This window comes from Dipodomys spectabilis, unplaced genomic scaffold, assembly GCF_019054845.1.
Source record: "Dipodomys spectabilis isolate Male_0828 unplaced genomic scaffold, ASM1905484v1 ptg000669l, whole genome shotgun sequence".
Taxonomy (NCBI): Eukaryota; Metazoa; Chordata; class Mammalia; order Rodentia; family Heteromyidae; genus Dipodomys; species Dipodomys spectabilis.
This window is the reverse complement of record NW_024871346.1, coordinates 6,147,969-6,165,707: the sequence shown is the minus strand read 5'-3', so window position 1 is coordinate 6,165,707 and position 17,739 is coordinate 6,147,969. Positions and strand designations below refer to the sequence as shown.

General features: G+C 55.8%; 2 protein-coding genes across 2 annotated transcripts; one reads left to right on the top strand and one right to left on the bottom strand.

Moving 5' to 3' along the window:
- Positions 1-780: 780 nt before the first annotated feature.
- Positions 781-4,367, top strand: LOC122101636 (glycine N-methyltransferase). The gene is made up of 6 exons (XM_042672098.1): positions 781-1,024; positions 2,182-2,309; positions 3,312-3,428; positions 3,641-3,783; positions 3,870-3,991; positions 4,079-4,367. The coding sequence occupies exons 1-6, from the start codon at positions 819-821 to the stop codon at positions 4,248-4,250; spliced, it is 888 nt and encodes a 295-aa protein (XP_042528032.1). The 5' UTR covers positions 781-818; the 3' UTR covers positions 4,251-4,367.
- Positions 4,368-4,703: 336 nt separating this feature from the next.
- On the bottom strand, positions 4,704-15,504 carry Pex6 (peroxisomal biogenesis factor 6). The gene is made up of 17 exons (XM_042672097.1): positions 14,592-15,504; positions 13,029-13,192; positions 11,667-11,750; positions 9,651-9,753; positions 9,425-9,555; positions 8,779-8,890; positions 8,257-8,465; positions 7,854-8,049; positions 7,625-7,701; positions 7,372-7,504; positions 7,089-7,294; positions 6,934-6,995; positions 6,370-6,478; positions 5,996-6,112; positions 5,803-5,880; positions 5,535-5,674; positions 4,704-5,101 (listed from the first exon to the last, which is right to left on the bottom strand). Exons 1-17 carry the CDS (start codon positions 15,474-15,476, stop codon positions 4,965-4,967), a joined length of 2,943 nt encoding a protein of 980 aa, XP_042528031.1. The 5' UTR covers positions 15,477-15,504; the 3' UTR covers positions 4,704-4,964.
- Positions 15,505-17,739: the final 2,235 nt, after the last annotated feature.

Genomic DNA, 17,739 nt, shown 5'->3' with positions numbered 1-17,739 from the left:
GTGTGTGTGTGTGTGTGTGTGTGTGTGTGTGTGTGTGTGTGTGTGTGTGTGTGTGTGTGTTTCAGGGAGGGTTTGCTAGGCAGGCACTCTATCACTTGAGCCATACCCCCATCCCCAGTTTGCTTTAGTTACTTTTCAGAGAGTCTCCTCTGTTTGCTCCCTATGCCCATCTTTAGAACAGAATTTTCTAATAAAGATGACCTCAATGTTTAAAAACAAAACAATGTCCTAAATTTATCTAAACAGGAAAATCATCTGAAATGCTTGTTCGGGCGGGCACACCTGGGTGGGGAGCTAGCAGCGCGGTGCAAGCTTACCATCTCTGAGTGCTTGAGATGAAGCCCCCTAGCACCCAGAGAACCCCCCTTCCCGCGGCGGTCACCAAGAAGAATCCAGGCGCTCCCCCCCCCCCACGCCCGCCCCGGGGAGACAGGACGCCGGTGAGGTCCGGTTGAGTCCGTTCTGTACGCCAGGGGAAGGCACGGGAGCGCACAGCTGGGCAGCGGCGACGCCTTGCAGGCGCTCAGCCCCGGGACTTGGCTGCTTCACCGGGGCCCCTCCGGGCTGACCAGCCCCTCCTGCGGACGGGTCCCATCCTGCCCACGTGGGTGCGGACTTGGTTTTCTTCCCTACCACCTGGGTGGGACTGTGCGGGTCCTCCCCCGGCTCCGGCCTTTCCCGGTGACCCTGCCCCGCGGGAGCCGGCCGGGCCGAGCCCCCAGCCGGGGCGTGTCCCCGCGCGCACCTGCCATTGGCCGGCGGGGCGGCCCGGGTGCTATAAGTGCGGCGCGGGCGGCGGCGGCGCGGCGCGGGGCAGGATGGTGGACAGCGTGTACCGCAGCCGCTCGCTGGGGGTGGCGGCCGAGGGGCTCCCGGACCAGTACGCGGACGGGGAGGCGGCGCGCGTGTGGCAGCTGTACATCGGGGACACCCGCGGCCGCACCGCCGAGTACAAGGCCTGGCTGCTCGGGCTGCTGCGCCAGCACGGCTGCCGCCGCGTGCTCGACGTGGCCTGCGGCACGGGGTGAGCCCCGCGCGCGAGGGCGGGCGGGGGGCGCGGGCGCGGGCGCGGGCGGGCGCGCGGGCGCGGGCGGGCCGGCCTCGCCCCGACGCTGGGAGCAGGGGCGGGGCCGGGGCACGGCGGAGCCCTGGCTCCAGCCCGTCCCCGCTCCGCTGACGGCTGGGGCCGCGCTCACGCTCCCTCAGCGCCAAGTGCGGTGCCAGAGTGACTGCGCCGCCCAGGTGGGTTTTGTTTTTTTTTGTTTTGTTTTTTAATGTTCATTTGTTTGTTTGCTTGTTGTTGTTCTTTTATTTTTGTCGGTCGTGGGGCTTGAACTCTGGGCCTGGGCGCTGTCCTTCAGCTCTTCAGCTCAAGGCTGGCGCTCTACCACTTGAGCCACAGCGCCACTTCCGGTTTTCTGGTGGTTCGTTGTAGAGAAGAGTCTCACGGACTTCCCTGCCTAGGCTGGCTTTGAACTGTGATCCTCAGATCTCAGCCTCCTGAGTAGTTGTGATGACAGATGTGAGCCACCAAGCCCAGCTTTTTTATTATTATTATTTTTTAATGTTCCAACTCTCACAAAACACAATGAGGGAATGGCATTCTGCATTTTCCTGGTGGGGGGGAGATTTGACCCCAGAAAAATCAAAGCCCTCCATCTAGTGGAGAGGGAATACAGACTCGGGTTGGTTAACTCGGGAGCCGCGGCTTGCACACTTCTCAAATGGGGATGGATAGCTTCCACCTCCCAGGATTGCCTGGAGGATTAAGGCCTGTCCATACACTGCTTGAAAAGCAACAGCAGAAGGCTGGAAAGGTGGCTCAGTGGTAGAGCGCTTGCCTCGCATGCATGAGGCCCTGGGTTCGATTCCTCAGCACTACATAAGTAGAAAAAGCCAAAAGTGGCGCTGTGACTCAAGTGGTAGAGCGCTAGCCTTGAGCTGAAGAGCTGAGGGACAGCGCCCAGGCCCAGAGTTCATGACCCACGACCAAAACAACAGCAGGAAAGTTGTTACCCCGTGATAAGAACAGATTGGTACAGTCACTTGAGGTCTGTGGAGAGGGCAGGGAACAGGCAGAGGGAAGGCTCTGAACAGCTAGGATGGAAGTGGCACACACGGGGCCTCCTCCTGGGCTTTCGTCTCCTGACCTGCCCTCTCCACCTCCCCTGCCATGCCCAGGGTGGACTCCATCATGCTGGTGGAGGAGGGCTTCAGTGTGACCAGCGTGGACGCCAGTGACAAGATGCTGAAGTACGCCCTTAAAGAGCGCTGGAACCGGCGGCAGGAGCCAGCCTTTGACAAGTGGGGTGCGTAGGTCCAGTGCGTCTGGCCAGACAATTGCAGTTGCACCACCGGGGTGACCCCTCCCTGTGCCCTGGGCTCCTGTATGTGAGTGTCCTGCTGTGTCCTCAGAGTAAAGCGGAATTACTGTAATGCCCTTGAAAAGGGAGGGCAAGGCCTCCAAACAAGGTACCAGGTGCTAAGATTAAAGATCTCTTTTTTCTTCTTTTTCTCCCCCGCAGTCATGGGGCTTGAACACTGGGTCTGGTGCACAAGGCTGGTGCTCTACCACTTGAGCCACTTCAGCTTTTTCTATGTATGTGGTGCTGAGGAATTCAACTCAGGGCTTCATGAATGCTAAGCAAGCACTCTACCACGGAGCCAGCCCTGAAAATCTTCTTTTGGTTCTATCATTTGGATGCATGTGTGTGGCACACTAGAGATGGAAGCCAGGCCCTTGGGTTCCACTAGGTTCCACTTTAAACCTTTTTATTTTTTCTCGGTCGTGGGGCTTGAACTCTGGGCCTGGGCGCCATCCCTGAGCTCTTCAGCTCAAGGCTAGTGCTCTACCGCTTGAGTCACAGTACCCACTTCCAGCTTTTTCTGTTTATGTGGTGCTGAGAAATCAAATCCAGGGCCTCAGGCATGTGAGGCAATCTATCACTGAGCCACCTTCCCAGCCCTTGCCCTCCCCCCTTTTTTTGGAGGGGAATCCTGCTGCCCAGGCTAGCCTGAAGCTTGCCTTTAAGTAATCTTCCTGCCTCTGCTTCTTGACTCGGTGGGGCTGGAGAGGCACACCATTGCACCCAGCTCTGAAGAGCTGGCTGGAACTGTTTACAGCATCCTATCCCTCCCCAAACCCTGTTTCCCAACCTAGGCTCTTTCCTCCATTCTCTCCAGTCCTTAATGATTCCCTTCCTGTAGCAGGACGGGGAGGCCCTGGGTATCTTGAGGACTGAGTCAGGACGTGGAGGAAGTAGCAGCTACTGGTATGATGGACTGATTCCTCTTTTCCTTCCGCCCTCTAGTCATTGAAGAAGCCAACTGGATGACGCTAGACAAAGATGTGCCGCAGCCAGCCGGAGGGGGCTTTGACGCAGTGATCTGCCTTGGGAACAGTTTCGCTCACTTGCCCGACCTCAAAGGTGGGAGCAGTGGCCTGGGTTGGGTCTGGGGTCTCGGGTCTGCCTTGAGCTCTGCCCCTGTCCAGAGACCCCTGGTTGCCTACTCTTCTGACCAGGCAAATGCCTGCTTTTTGCCTCTGGGCACTGGCACTTGGGGAGGGGAGAAGTGGGAGAGGAAGGGGTGCTGCAGACTCGCGGCCAGTGTAGCCTCTTCACCCCTGCCTGGGTTCCAGGTGACCAGAGCGAGCATCGGCTGGCGCTGAAGAACATCGCAAGCATGGTGCGGCCCGGGGGCCTGCTGGTCATCGACCACCGTAACTACGACCACATCCTCAGCACGGGCAGTGCGCCCCCAGGGAAGAACATTTACTATAAGGTGTGGTGGAGCACGGAGGACAGCATCGGGCGGGAGGTGAGAAGCTGGGGTTCTGGGGGCTCACGCCGCCTGCTCGCTGCCCGCAGAGCGACCTGACCAAGGACATCACGACCTCGGTGCTGACCGTGAACAACAAGCCCCACATGGTGACGTTGGACTACACGGTGCAGGTGCCTGCCGCCCACCCAGATGGCTCTCCTGGCTTCAGGTAGCACTTGTCTGGGCAGGGGTGAGGAAGGGGTGGGGAGAGCCGGGGCCCAGCAGGCCTCATGGCTGCCCTGGGGCTCTGTTGCAGTAAGTTCCGCCTCTCTTACTACCCACACTGTCTGGAGTCCTTCACGGAGTTGCTGCGGGCAGCCTTCGGGGACAAGTGCCAGCACAGCGTCCTGGGCGACTTCAAGCCTTACAAGCCGGGCCAAGCCTATGTTCCCTGTTATTTCATCCACGTGCTCAAGAGGACGGCCTGAGCTCCCGCAGACGCCTGCCCAGGGGCTGCGAGGCTCTGGGAGGTGTGTGTGTGGGAGGGGGCCTGGGCTCCACCCCAAGGCCAAAGGCTAGTGCAGCTGGGGTGCAGGGATTGGCTCCTGGGAAAGGAAGTGTCAACAATATAATCTACCTTTTTCGGACCCCTGTGCCTTGTGATTATGTCCGATGGAACAGGGGTGCCACAGCCCCTGCTCCTCCCACACCCCAGCTCTACTCCGCCCCGCCTCCACAACACCAGCCGGGGGCAATGGATACTTTACTTTTTTTTAATTTTAAAAATGTTTTTTTTTTTATTTTTGTCCTTCGTGGGGCTTGAACTCTGGGCCTGGGCACTGTCCCTGAGCCCTTCAGCACAAGACCAGTGCTCTACCTCAGGTGGTTTATTGGTTTATTGGAGATAAGAGTCTCACGGACTTTCCTGCCCGGGCTGGCTTTGAACTGTGATTCTCAGATCTCAGCCTCCTGAGTAGCTAGGACTACAGGCGTGAGCCACCAGTGCCTGGCTGTACTTTAGTTTTTGTCACTGAACTAGCCACTGCTTCCCAGTGGGTATGAGCCTGACCTCTCTGGTGCAGATAAGCCTGTCCTGGAGGGAGGGGTGGGCTTCAGCTGGGTAGGCAGCAGTCTGAGGAAGAGCTCTGTCCTCTCAGGTCTGGACGGGGCCCTTGCAGCCAGTCCCATATGGCAGGCTGCTCCTAGCAGGCGGCGAGCTTGCGCTGGATGCGCGTGTACCGCAGCAGCTCTTGCTCGCTCGCTGAGGGCTGCAGACGGGCAGCAGCCTGCAGCAAGTCCTCCATGGTGAGCAGCAGTGCTGAGCCCCTAGTCTCCAGCCCTGAGGAAGGACAGGGGGAGTAAAGCGAGGGCTCCATCCCAGCAGGGGAACAGAGGCAGGGGAGAGTCCGGGCGAGGCACTTCCTCCTCAGAGCCCGGATGTGTTTGCTCTGGAAGGCGGGACCAGGCTCATCTCCCATTAGCTTTTTTTGTTTTTTTTTTGGTCGGTCCTGGGGCCTGAACTCTGGGCCTGGGTGCTGTCCCTGGGCTCTTCAGCTCAAGGTGAGCACTCTACCACTTGAGCCACAGCGCCACTTCCGGTTTTCTGGTGGGTAATTGGAGATCAGAGTCTCACGGACTTTCCAGCCTGGACTGGCTTTGAACCACAATCCTCAGATCTCAGCCTCCTGAGGAGCTAGGATTATAGGTGTGAGACACTGGTGCCCGGCCCAGTTTGCTTTCTGGCTGACCTCCGGGGCGGGGGAGTGGCCCACCTTCCTCCAGGTCATGGACCTTGCGCTTGAGGGCGGCTGTCATGGCATCAGAGCAGAGAGAGTAGAGGTCCGCACCGGTCATCTGGGGAGGGCAGCAATCCAGCACGCTCGCCAGGCTCACCGAGGGCTCCAGCTTGAATCTGTTGTGGCCGAACCAGAACCATCACAGCTGGCCGCAGTCCATCACTGGGCAGCTCACCCTGAGGGCTGCCCCTTTCCCACCACCGCAAGGCCCCAGGCCTCGCACAGTGTTCTCCCGTGGGCGTACTTGCGTGTGATGGTGCTTAAAACACGCAGCTGGGAGGCGCGGTCCTCATTCGCCCCCACGAACACCAGCTTGTCAAACCTTTGGAGAGATCAGTGGGCAAAATCCAGCTGCGCAGCCGAGAGGGGTGAAGGAGGCACAGGACGGGGTGGAAGGCTGAGGCCAAGTGGGCCTGGTGGAAGTCCAGAGGGCCTACCTGCCAGGCCGCAGAAGGGCAGGGTCCAGGAGGTCCGGCCTGTTGGTGGCTCCGATCACAAACACGTCCTGAGTGCTGTGAAGCCCGTCCAGCTCAGCCAGGAGTTGAGACACCACCCTGCAGGGGAGGAAGCCAGGGTGTCCTTGGCCCACCCCAACTGCCAGAGCCTCTCCTTACAAGACCCTCTGCCCAGCTCCACCCTTGTACCCCACCACCACACCCATCCCCTTGGTACTGCACCCAACTCTCTTTAGCTTCCAGGATTCCATCCCAGAACCAAAAGAGCAGGGATTTGTATCTTGGAGCCCTGATCTGAAGCATGCTATGAGCAGTCCCTCCAATCCTGGAGACCCCATTCCCATTCCCACCCTCACCTGTCCATCACCCCTCCAGAGTCTCCACTTCGCCCCCGGCTTGGGGCCAAGGAGTCCAGTTCATCAAAGAAGATGATGCAGGGAGCAGCAGCCCTGGCCCTGGCAAATACTGAAGACAGGGATGCTCAGAGGCGGAGGGATCTCAGGAGGGTTGGAGTCAGAAGAGGGATGGGGCCAGGTGCTGGTGGCTCACGCCTGTCATCCTAGCTACCCCGGAGGCTGAGATCTGAGGATCCCAGTTCAAATCCAGCCCAGGCAGGAAAGTCTGTGAGACACTTATCTCCAATAAACCACCAGAAAACCAGAAGCGGTGCTGTGGCTCAAGCGGTAGAAGGCTCCCCTTGAGCTGAAGAGCTGAGGGACAGCACCCAGTCCCAGAGTTCAAGCCCCACAACCGACAAAACAAAAAGAGGAGTGGGAAGAGGGTCGGCTGTGTCAGCACTGGACTCCAGGGCTGGGGCCAGCTGGGAAGGAGGCCAGCATGTGGAAAGGAGGAGCCTGGGGGAGGGGGTGGCCATCAGCGATGGGGGAGTCCACAAGGCCTGCCTCTCCCTGCTCACTCACCTTCTCGCACATTCTCCTCACTCTGGCCCACGTACATGTTGATGAGCTCTGGCCCCTTCACACTGAGCAAGATGAGGGGAGAGTGAGGCCCACCCCAAGACCTCTCCACAGCCCTGCCTGCCCCAGCCCTCCACCTTCCTTCCATGCCCACCCACCTAAGGAAGGTGAGGCTGCACTCGGTGGCCACTGCCTTGGCCAGGAGCGTCTTGCCCGTGCCCGGGGGCCCGTGGAGCAGAAGGCCCGAGCGCCTCAGGCCCAGGCTCAGCAGCTCGGGGTGCTCCAGAGGGAGCTGGATGGTCTCCAGAATCTCCTTCTTCACCTCCTGCAGCCCGCCCACATCATGCCAGGACACGGAGGGGATCTAGGAGCAGACGGTAGGCAGGTGGGAGACACAGGTGGAGGAGCTCCTGCCCCACCTCCAGGGACCGGAAGCCCCACCTTGGGTGCGCCCACAGCCTGGGAGTGAGCTGCCTGCAGTCGCTCCAGCGCCTGCCCGAAGTCCTCAGCCAGGAGGGGAAAGCCGGCAAGACACAAATCCCGCTCATCTTCCTCACTCAGGTCGCCCGCCGAACTCCAAAGGGAAACCAAGGGAGGGCCTGTCACCAGGTCTCCCCTCCTTTCCTTTCCCTCTTCCTCATTAACGCCCCATGTCCCCTGGCCACCACTCCCCTTCTGTGCTCAACTTCCATACCCTGAGTTCTTGATCCGGGTGCAGGCTGCCCGGCTGCTGTGGGTCACAAGGGCACAGAGATCCCCCACCACAAAGCCCTAGAGCATCACGGGAAAGGTCACATCAGCAGACACAAGGGGCAGGAACCTGCCGGGGGAGGGGGGGAAGGTGTCCTCCCCTTTGGGTTCCCCACCCTTGTTGGCACACAGAACAGCAGAGCCAGGGCACGGTGCCCTGTGCTGGTACTCACTGCACAGCGGCGTGCCAGCTGCGCCAGGTTCACCTCCTGGCCCAGGGGGAGGCGGGCCGTGAGGGCTTGCAGGACGCTGAGCCGCTGCCCCTCCGACAGCACCGGCACCTCCAGCTCGTGAGGAAACGCCGTCTGCACGTCTGCGGGCAGGTTCTGCGCCCAGCTCGTGGTGGCCACGACCATCAGGGGAGGGCAGCTGCGGACAGGGAAGTAGGTACGGAGGGCAGGACTGCCGCCATGTTCAGGAGGGGTGGGTGCAGGGCTGGAGTAGGGAGATGCACACCCCAGTGTTCCTGGGTTCATGGGAATGCTATGGGGGGAGAGCTTAGCCCTGGGCTGGCAAAGGCAGGCAGATGGGCCACTGGGGTGGGGGTAGGGGGAAAGGGCCTGCTTCTAGAAATACCTGCTGAGCGGGTCCTCATCGAGGAGGAGGTGGCGCAGCGTGGCCACCACGCGGGCATCCTCACCCAGCCCATCACGGTCCCGGCCCAGAAGGTCCACAGCTGTCAGCAAGAGGACCGCAGGCCTGCAGCGGCGGGCCTGGGAGAAGGCCGCCTGCAGCTTTGTCTCCGTGGCCCCACTGCTGTCGGCACAGAGGCTGGAGCAGGGCACCTGGAAGGAAGCCGGGTGTCTGCAAGCAGGGGGGTCGGGGGTGGGGGGCTGTGAGCAGGGTAGGCACAACTGAGCAGAGGGTTGGAGGAAGACACAGGCCAGCCTCACCTTTTACTCACACTACCCACCACCATGTCAAGCCCCCCTTCTCCCCAGAAGGGCCTCCTAGTAGCTGAGCATGTGGGCTACGCTGGGCCTCTGGGCTCTAGGCTGGGGTGATAGGTTGGGCAGGGGAGGAAGGGGAGGAAGGAGGGTGAAAGGCAGACTCTCGGCCTGGAAGAGCGATGGCTGCGGTTCTGTCCAAGCTGCTCACCTTGAGTAAGTGGAGCCCAAGGCGACTGCAGGCGGCAGCCACTGCTGTGGCCTTCCCACTGCCCGGGGATCCCCGCAGAAGGACACGGCCAGTTCCCGTCAGCAAGGCCCCCCTGTAGTCAGAGAACAGATGGTCCCTTCCATCCTGCCCGATGTTAAGAGTCTCCAGGAAATTTGATCATGGAAGCAGATGCCCTGTTTCTCTCCCCTTGGGCCTCGGGGGCCTAGCCAGGGTCTGTCCCGCAGTGAGGCCCCACCTCCCACACCATCTCTGCTGCCCTGGCAGAGCCCCAGGGCATATTCAACAGCCACAGTCGGATTGTCTTTACTAGTTGTAGCTTCAGTAAAGCTTGGCTTGTTAGGGCTGAACTGTACCAAGAGGAACTAGGGGTCTATACGTGGGCCACTGGAATGAGGAGCTTTGCTCTTTAGGGCCAGGGGTAGTAAAGGCCAGGATGCCTGTGGGGCTTGCTGAGGAGAAGGGAAGGCTCAGAGGTTGCTGTCCCTGGTGCAGATTCTTCCACCTTACAGGATATCCTAGGAAAGGTGCCCAGGAATCTGCTAACAGAGAAGCAGCCCGGCGGCCTGGACTCCCAACTCGGACCTGAGCATCGGGAAGGCTGCCCCCTAGAGGCAGCCTCACTCACCCAGGCTGGAGGCGAGGCTTCAGGATGGTGCAGAGCTCGGTCACCAAGGCCTCCAGGCCTGGAGGAGACAAGCTGCACCAGACAGATCTTTCTAAAGACAGCGCTGGAACAGCGCTCAAGGTAGAACCCACCTATGAGAGGTTGGAGGAAGCTTGTAGCTCTAAAGGTTGTTTCTGGCCCCTTTGCCACCCCCTCGCCCCCCCCCCCCCCCACACCAAGGCCTCACCGTGTATAAGGAGGTGTGGGTGGTGTCGGCCAAGTACGCACTGGTTTGCCCGCCTGAGGCTTCCCCAACTGTCTTCTTCACTTTAAAAAACATCTCACGCCACCTGTGGGGAAAAGGTGCAATAAACCAAAGATCCACAAGACACATACCCTCTTCCCCAAGGACAGGTGGCGATCCCAGTCAGAGAAGACAAACTTGAGAGCAGCACAAATTGAGTGCCCTGAGACATAGCAAGGAGTGTGAAGATAAACCGACAGGAAAGCAGACAGTCTTCATTCATTAGTGTGTGTGTGTGTGTGTGTGTGTGTGTACATGCATGTGTGCACCCACACACCTACACACTGGTCCTGGGACTTGAACTCAGGGCCTGTGTGTTCTCCTTAAGTTTTTATGATGAAGGCTAGTGCTCTAGCACTTGAGCCACAGCTCCAGTCCTGGCTTTTCTGGTAGTTAATTGGAGATAATAATTGGAGATAAGAGTCTCATAGATTTTCCTGCCTGGGCTGGCTTCAAATGAAGATCCTCAGACTGCAGCCTCCTGAGTAGCTAGGATAACTGGCATGCACCATCAGTGCCTGGGTCTTCCTTTTTTGTTGGTCGTGGAGTTTGAACTCTAGGCCTGGGTGCTGTCCCTCAGCTCTTCAGCTCAAGGCTAGTGCTCTACTACTTGAGCCACAGCACCATTTCAACTGGTTTATTGGAGAGAAGAGTCTCACAGACTTTCCTGTCTGGGCTGGCTTTGAGCCATGATCCTCAGATCTCAGCCTCCTTAGTAACTAGGATTACAGGCGTGAGCCACCAGTGCCTGGCTCTTTTCATTTCTTTATTGCCAGTCCTGGGGCTTGAACTCAGGGCCTGGGTGCTGTCCCTAAGCTTTCTTTTTGCTTATGTGGTGCTGAGGAATCGAACCCAGGGCCTCAGGCATGCAAGGCAAGCGCTCTACCACTGAGCCACCTTCCCAGCCCCTGTCCCTAAGCTTTCTTGCTCAAGGCTAATGTTCTACCACTGGAGCCACAGCCCTACTTCAGGATTTTTGGTGGTTAAGTGAAGGTAAGTCTCATGGACTTTCTGTCCAGGCTGGCTTTGAACTATGATGCTCAGATCTTGGTCTCTTGGTCCCAAGATTTTCCATTAAGGATGACATTCTACCGCTTGAGCTACAACTCTACTTCTTGCTTTTTGGTGGCTATTTTAGAGACATAGACTTTCCTGCCTCGGCTGGACTTACATTTCAGCCTCCTGAGTAGTTAAGATTACCAGCAACCAGCTAAGTTCTTTGTTTTTGTGCTAAGGATGAAACCCAGGGTCTCTAGGCACTGACCCACATCCCTCTCCCCTCCCCCAGACAGTGGTTTTTAACCTTCATAACTGGGAACTTGAAGAGGGATTATTTTTTATCTTCAGAAAAATATATACAGCGATAACAAAATATTCTCAGGCATAAAATTATTACAATTTTTGTTGTTGTTGGTCGTGGGGCTTGAACTCTGGGCTTGGGCACTGTCCCTGCGCTCTTCAGCTCAAGGCGAGTGCTCTACCACTTGAGCCACAGCACCGCTTCTGGTTTTCTAGTGGTTTATTGGAAATAAGAGTTTCATGGACTTTCCTGCCCAGGCTGGCTTTGATCCACGATCCTCAGATCTCAGCCTCCTGAGTAGCTAGGATTACAGGCGTGAGCCACCGGCGCCCAGCTTACAATTTTTTTTTGTTTTGTCATGTCAGGACCTGCCTGGGCACTGTCTCTGAGCTCTTTTGCTTAAGGTTACTGCTCTACCACTTTGAGCCATAGCATCACTTCTGGTTTTTGAGTGGTTAATTGGAGATAAGGGTCTCATGGGGACTTTTCTGCCGGGGCTGGATTCGAACCACAATCCTCAGATCTCAGCCTCCGGAGTAGCCAGGATTACAGGCATGAGCCACCAGTGCTCAGCTTGATTACAGTTTTTTGGGGGGAGATTAAAGAACTGAACCCAGGTTTTCTGAATCCCAGCTGTAGGAGCCAAGGCAACCACATACCTGGGCAGTTTCTCCGGACTTCCTTCCAGGATCTCTACTTGCCCAACTGTTGGCACACATAGAACATCCCCTTCCTGGACCACCCTGCAACACAGCAGAGGCCTTGGTCAACTCACAACAGGACCCTGGGCATGTGCCTGATAAACTCCCCTTTGCCCACCCCACAACATGTAGACACTGCTTAGGGACCTTCTGTATATGTAGAGATTTGCAAGCAATTTTCCAAGGAACCAGTGAGCTGGGGAAACAGGAAGGACTAGAAAAGGATACTGGTTCTTTTTTTTTTTTTTTTTTGCCAGTCCTGGGGCTTGAACTCAGTGCCTGAGCACTGTCTCTGAGCTGCTTTTGCTCAAGGTTAGCACTCTTACCACTTGAGCCACAGCGCCACTTCTGGCTTTTTCTGTTTATGTGGTACTGAGGAACTGAACCCAGGGCTTCATGTATGCCAGGCAAGTATTCTACCACTAAGCCACATTCCCAGCCTCCTGGGGATACTGGTTCTAAAGTCTTTTTTTGTTTGTTTTTCTTTGGTCGATTGTAGGTCTTGAACTCTGGGCCTGGGTGCTGTCCCAAGCCACAGTGCCACTTCTGGTTTTCTGGTGGTTAACTAGAGATAAGAAGCTCATGGACTTTCATTCCTGGGCTGGCTTTGAACTGAGATCTGATCTCAGCCTCCTTAGTAGTTAGGATTACAGGTGTGAGCCAGAGGGTGAGCCAGGATGCCTGTTTGTTTTTTAGTATAGGTCCTAGGGCCTGCATTCAGGGCCTGAGTGCTGTCCCTTAGCTTTTTTACTCAAGGCTAGTGCTCTACCACTTGAGCCACAGCTCCATTTCTGGCTTTTTTGGTAGTCTATTGGAGGCAAGAGTCTCATGGACTTTCCTGCCTAGGCTGGCTTCAAACTGCAATCCTCAGATCTGTCTCCTGAGTAGCTGGGTTTACAGCGAGCCACTGGCATCCCTAAAGTCCTCTTTGAACAACAGGTTTTTTGGTTGTTCTAATCCTCCTCCTTCTTCCTCTTCTTCTTTGATTTTTTGAGACGGGAACTTATTATATAGCTCAGGTTCGACTTGAACTCTCAATCTTCTTGACAGGAAGATTGAGAGTGCTGGAATTATAGTTGTAAACCACAATGTCCAACCTCAAGTAAGTGTCTTTTCTCAGCTAGGAACTTCCAAATTCATCTCATGGTTCAGCTTTCCCCTCTGTTGTCTGTGTGATACACCAAGAAGTTCTTTGCCACAATATTGCCTAAAATGTGGCCTTTTAAAACAAAGGCCCTGGATACCTGGTTGTAAGGCATGGGGGCAGAAGAAGGTAACAAGGGTGAGATGCTCACTTCCTTAAAGGGGTAGGCAGCTAACCTGGGTGTCTGAAAGTGCTGGTAAAGAACACGGTCATAGTTCCCGTTAACGCTGTAGTGGGGAGAGGACACGATTTCGATGTGTAACTCTCTGGCAAACGGAGGCCCAGGCAACAGTGAGCAGCTTCCTTTGTCCCCTGGGGTGATGGAGCCTTCCAAGTACCTCTATGAGAGAAACAATTACCACCTTACAGCTTTTGCCCAGAGTGAGGCGCTGTCTCTTACCAGCAGGATGGGCTTTCATAATCACAAGGCTTGCAGGAAATGGGGCTCAGGTAGTAGAACTGAGTAATTGTACCTTCCCCTTCCCAAGAAAACCAAAATCTCTCTCTCTAACGGGCACCAGGAGGCAGTGGCACTTCTCTTGACTCTGGCTTCGAAAAGCTCCCGCATAAAAACGATACCTTTAACTTGGTCTAGAGCCAGTGAAATGGCAAAGACATTTATCCCCACAAGTCCTGTCAGTGACACTAGGCAGCCACTGTGACTGATATTAAGTGGACATTACTTCAGCTGGGTGAGCTCCATTCCAAGTATGTCAAATTTTTCTCCATTCAGAATGAAACCCACATCTACTTCTGTGCGTGATTACCTCATTCATCTTTCTGACTTCTCAGTTTTTGTTTCATGGTGTTAGAGATTGAACCCAGGCCTCTTGCTTGCTGGGCAAGTGTCCTGTCACTGAGTCAAACCCTCAGGCCCATTTCATGGTGCTAACTGGCCACTCTCACTGCCCAGCAGAACTTTCTCCAGTGAAGAAGTGTGGTCTAGCTACATGTGGCTATTGGGCACTTGGCATGTGGTTAAAGCAACTGAAGAACTGAAGTTTTTGCTTTAGTGTCAACTGAAGAGCCACAATGTGGCTTCCATATTGGACAACACCAGCCTAAATCATACATCCAGATGCTTAATTATACATTACCGCACAATTTTTCTCTCAAAAAAAATAAAAAACTTATATTGGATGTATTTAATAAATTGTTAAAAGTAAACACCAGATGCCTAAGATAACAGACTTCCTTTAAGGAATTAACAATATGTAATTGCAAGTTAGGCAGATAATGTAATTAAAACAATGCCCTAAAGGGAGATACAAAATATTGGAGGAAGAGTGTTCAATTTGTGACACTGAGATTTGGAGGGTGTCATAAAGAGAGTGTTGTTCTTAGTGAGGTCTTGAAGGAAAGGATGGTAAGATGTGAAGAGACAAAGCAGTAATATAGGAAAAAAATCTGGAATCAAGGATAAGCATGAGTAAAAACACCAAGACACCATCCTCTATATCCCCCCCAGCACTGAGTACATTGTAGCAATCCAACAACTGATTAAAGTAATTTAATAATACATGGTGATTTCACTGTGAACCTCGCCTTTCCCCTGAGTAGAAGGCTTTCTTCCCACGTAGGACCACACTATAGAGGCTTATTTTGATGATAGAAAGTGATTAAATAAGGATAAGTGAAAAAGTCCAGGATGGCAAGGTGCAGGGGGCCCTAGGTGACACACCTCTAGTCTGCCAGTTACGACAGAGAAGAGGGCGGAAGGAAAAGGAAGCATTTCTGACCTGAATTCTGAGCTCTCCCACTTCCAAGGGGTCACAGCCGAGATTAAAAGCCAGAGTGGCAGGCACGTGTACCAGTCCGTCAGCGATCGGCTCTGCCAGCTGCCCAGAGCCAGGTCCCAGTCTCTCACAGAGGTCCCAGCGAGGCTCTAGGACCTGCACCTTGGCCAGGTGCGGTTGGGAAGCGTTCGATGGTGACTCTCCGGCCCGGGCCACCCACACCCATTCACCCTGGAAGAGGCCGAGACTACGGAGACAACTCCGGCTCACCCCTAGGCAGTCTCCAGTCCCTCCTAGCACTCCCCGGAGTTGCCGGACTGTGTCGGAAACTGCAAAGGAGGACGCTATAGGCGGCGGTGGGGGCCGGCTGCCGTCTCCGCTCTCCAGCCCCAATCTGGCTTTTCCGCGGAGCTCGGTGACGGCCAGTCGCGTCCCGGGGCCCAGCAGCCCTTGCAGCGCCGGCCGCGTTTCCAACACGCGCGGCCCGGGCACCGGCAGGGTCTCCCCACGCCTCACCAGCAGCGGTCCGACGCGCGGCCCGAGCCCGGGCCCCGGGCAGGCGCCAAGCAGCGCCCAGCCGAGCGCCGGGGGTCGCCGCACGGGCCGCGCCCGCACCCGCGCGCCGGAGCCCAGTGCCAGAAGCCGCAGCAGCGCGCGGCTCACCAGCAGCTGCGGGGGCCCAGGACCCTGCTCCCCGGTTCCCGCACCCGGGCCCTCCACGGCCGCCACCAGCAGCGCCGGGCCTGCCGGACTCTCGTCTGCAGGCCGCAGGGCCAGCACCAAACCCAGCCCCGCCGCAGGCCACGGGCCCCCCGGAGGCAGCAGCACTGACAACGGCGGTGTCTCGGCCGGGAAGGGATCCAGGACCCGCAGGACGGCCAGCGCCATGATGACAGGAGACCAACCCCAAACTCACCCCGCCCCTTCCGCCGCCATGGGCGGAGCGCGGCTTCCGGAACCGGCGACCGGAAGGCGAGGCGGCGCGAGCGCCGTTTCCGCTTCCGTCAAGGCGGTGGGCGGGGCGCCGGGGCGCGCGCGGGGCTGCGGGAGTGCGTCGCGCCCCGGCTGGTCAGTACCGAACCGCGAAAGCAGAGCCTTGTCCGCTGCGGTTGTCGAGTCTGCAGCGTGCGCCCTTGTCGCCGGTGTCCACGAGGATGTGCCTTTGCCTTCTAGAGGAAGTAACGTCCACTCACCTGTCCCCTAGCAGCACTGGACCCTGTTGACCGGTCCCCCGGCCGCCAGTGCGCGGGGCTGGCTGGGCGCTGTGGCTAGGGTTGGGGAAGAAGTCCACTCCTCCGTGGAGATCTGTGCCCAGCGCACCTATGGGCCCTGAGGTGTGAGGGTCTCGGGGGAGTGGTGGGATTATAAAACGGTCCCAGGAGCCGGGCGCCCGTGGCTCACGCCTGTCATCCTCGCTATTCAGAAGGCTGAGATCTGAGGATCGCAGTTCGAAGCCAGCCCAGGGCAGGAAAGTCCCGGTGAGACTCTTTATCTCCAATGAGCCACCAGAAAACCGGAAGTGGTGCTGTGGCTCAAAGTGAGCTCAGAGACAACGCACAGGCTTTGAGTTCAAGCCCCACAACCGAAAAGAAAACCCCACAAAACCAAATGCGGTCTCAGACGTGCTTCTGGGTGCGTGGTGGCTGCCGGTTGAGTTACTCCGTGTGATTCATGTAGCCCTTGAGGGCTTGGTACTGCCGTATCGGTTCCAACAGGTCCTACACATGTTCCAGCGCTTCCTGTCCTGTTCATTGTCCCATCCTGCTCCCTTCAGACTTGAAGACCAAGCACCTCTCTTTCCAAAAATCTACTTGCCCTCCCTCATCAACCCATAAGGACCCACTAACGGTCAACATCCTACCAAAAAACTGGCCGAACAGATGTGGAAAAAGTTTTCTGTCTAAGCCTGCTTCTTACCAGTGCTGTTACTTTTTAGATTCCATCTCCCCCCCCTCCCCGCTGATAACTGGGACTTGAACTCAGGGCCTAAGGGTTAGCACTTTAGCTCAAGACTAGCCCTTTTCCACTTGAGCCACAGCTCTGTTTCCAACTTTTTGGTGGCTAATTAGAGATAAGAGTATCTTGAAGTTATCTTCCCAAGCTGACTTTGAGCCTTGATCTTCAGATCTCAGCCTTCTGAGTAGCTAGGATTACATGTGTGTCACTGGTGTCTGGCTTTAGATTCCAACCTTATCTTCACACCACTGCTCCACTACACTCAGGGATAGGCCATATTTCTAATTCTTTTTTTTTTTTTTTTGTGAGTCTGGTCGTGGGGCCTGAACTTTGGGCCTGGGCGCTGTCCCTCAGCTCTTCAGCTCAAGGCTAGTACTCTACCACTTGAGCCACAGCGCCACTTCCAGCTTTTTTTTTTTTTTTTTTGCTTATGTGGTGCTGAGGAATCGAACCCAGGTCCTCATGCATGCAAGGCAAGCGCTCTCCCACTGAGCCACCTTCCCAGCCCAATATTTCTAATTCTTAACAATTACTGTTTTTAATTTGTAATTAGTGGACTGTATTGTATTAATTTCCTTTTTCGGGACTTCCAGCTACTACTCAGCTTTTTCTTCTTTATCTTTTGTTTTTTCACAATGTCTTCTATTTCCTTTTTCTTCTTTTTTTTTGTTGCTCATGGGGCTTGAACTCAGGGCCTGGGCACTATCCCTGAGCTCTTTGGCTCAAGGTTAGTGTGCTACCACTTTGAGCCACAGCACTACTTCTGGTTTTTTGATAGTTAATTGGAAATAAGACTCTCTTGAACTTTGCTGCCCCAGCTGGCTTCAAACCAAGATTCTGAGATCTCAGCCTCCTGAGGAGCTAGGAGTACGAGTGTGAGTCACCAGCTTTCCAGTTTTCTATTTTTTTAGACAGTACATCCCTAAGAATCTGAAAGCCCTCCCCCCCTGAAAGTTAAATATTAGATTTACATGTTAGAAGTTATTTCTATTCCCAGAGAGAAAAAAAAAATAGTTTTTTTTTTTTTTTTTTCCTTTTTGTCAGTCCTGGGGCTTGAATTCAGGGCCTGGGCATTGTCCTGAGCTTTTGCTCAAGGATACCACTCCTACCACTTGCCACAGTGCCACCTCTGGCCTTTTCTGTTTATGTGGTAGAAAGGAATTGAACCCAGGGCTTCATGCATGCTAGGCAAGCA

Excerpts from the sequence above, each read along its gene's own strand:
- Pex6 (XM_042672097.1), bottom strand. The coding sequence starts at position 15,476 with ATGGCGCTGGCCGTCCTGCGGGTCCTGGATCCCTTCCCGGCCGAGACA. Across the intron at positions 9,556-9,650 it reads CCCACACCTCCTTATACACG|GTGGGTTCTACCTTGAGCGC; the intron begins GTGAGGCCTTGG and ends AACCTCTCATAG. Across the intron at positions 6,479-6,933 it reads TGAGGAGAATGTGCGAGAAG|TATTTGCCAGGGCCAGGGCT; the intron begins GTGAGTGAGCAG and ends CCCTGTCTTCAG.
- LOC122101636 (XM_042672098.1), top strand. The coding sequence starts at position 819 with ATGGTGGACAGCGTGTACCGCAGCCGCTCGCTGGGGGTGGCGGCCGAG. Across the intron at positions 2,310-3,311 it reads GCCAGCCTTTGACAAGTGGG|TCATTGAAGAAGCCAACTGG; the intron begins GTGCGTAGGTCC and ends TCCGCCCTCTAG. Across the intron at positions 3,784-3,869 it reads GGAAGAACATTTACTATAAG|AGCGACCTGACCAAGGACAT; the intron begins GTGTGGTGGAGC and ends CGCTGCCCGCAG.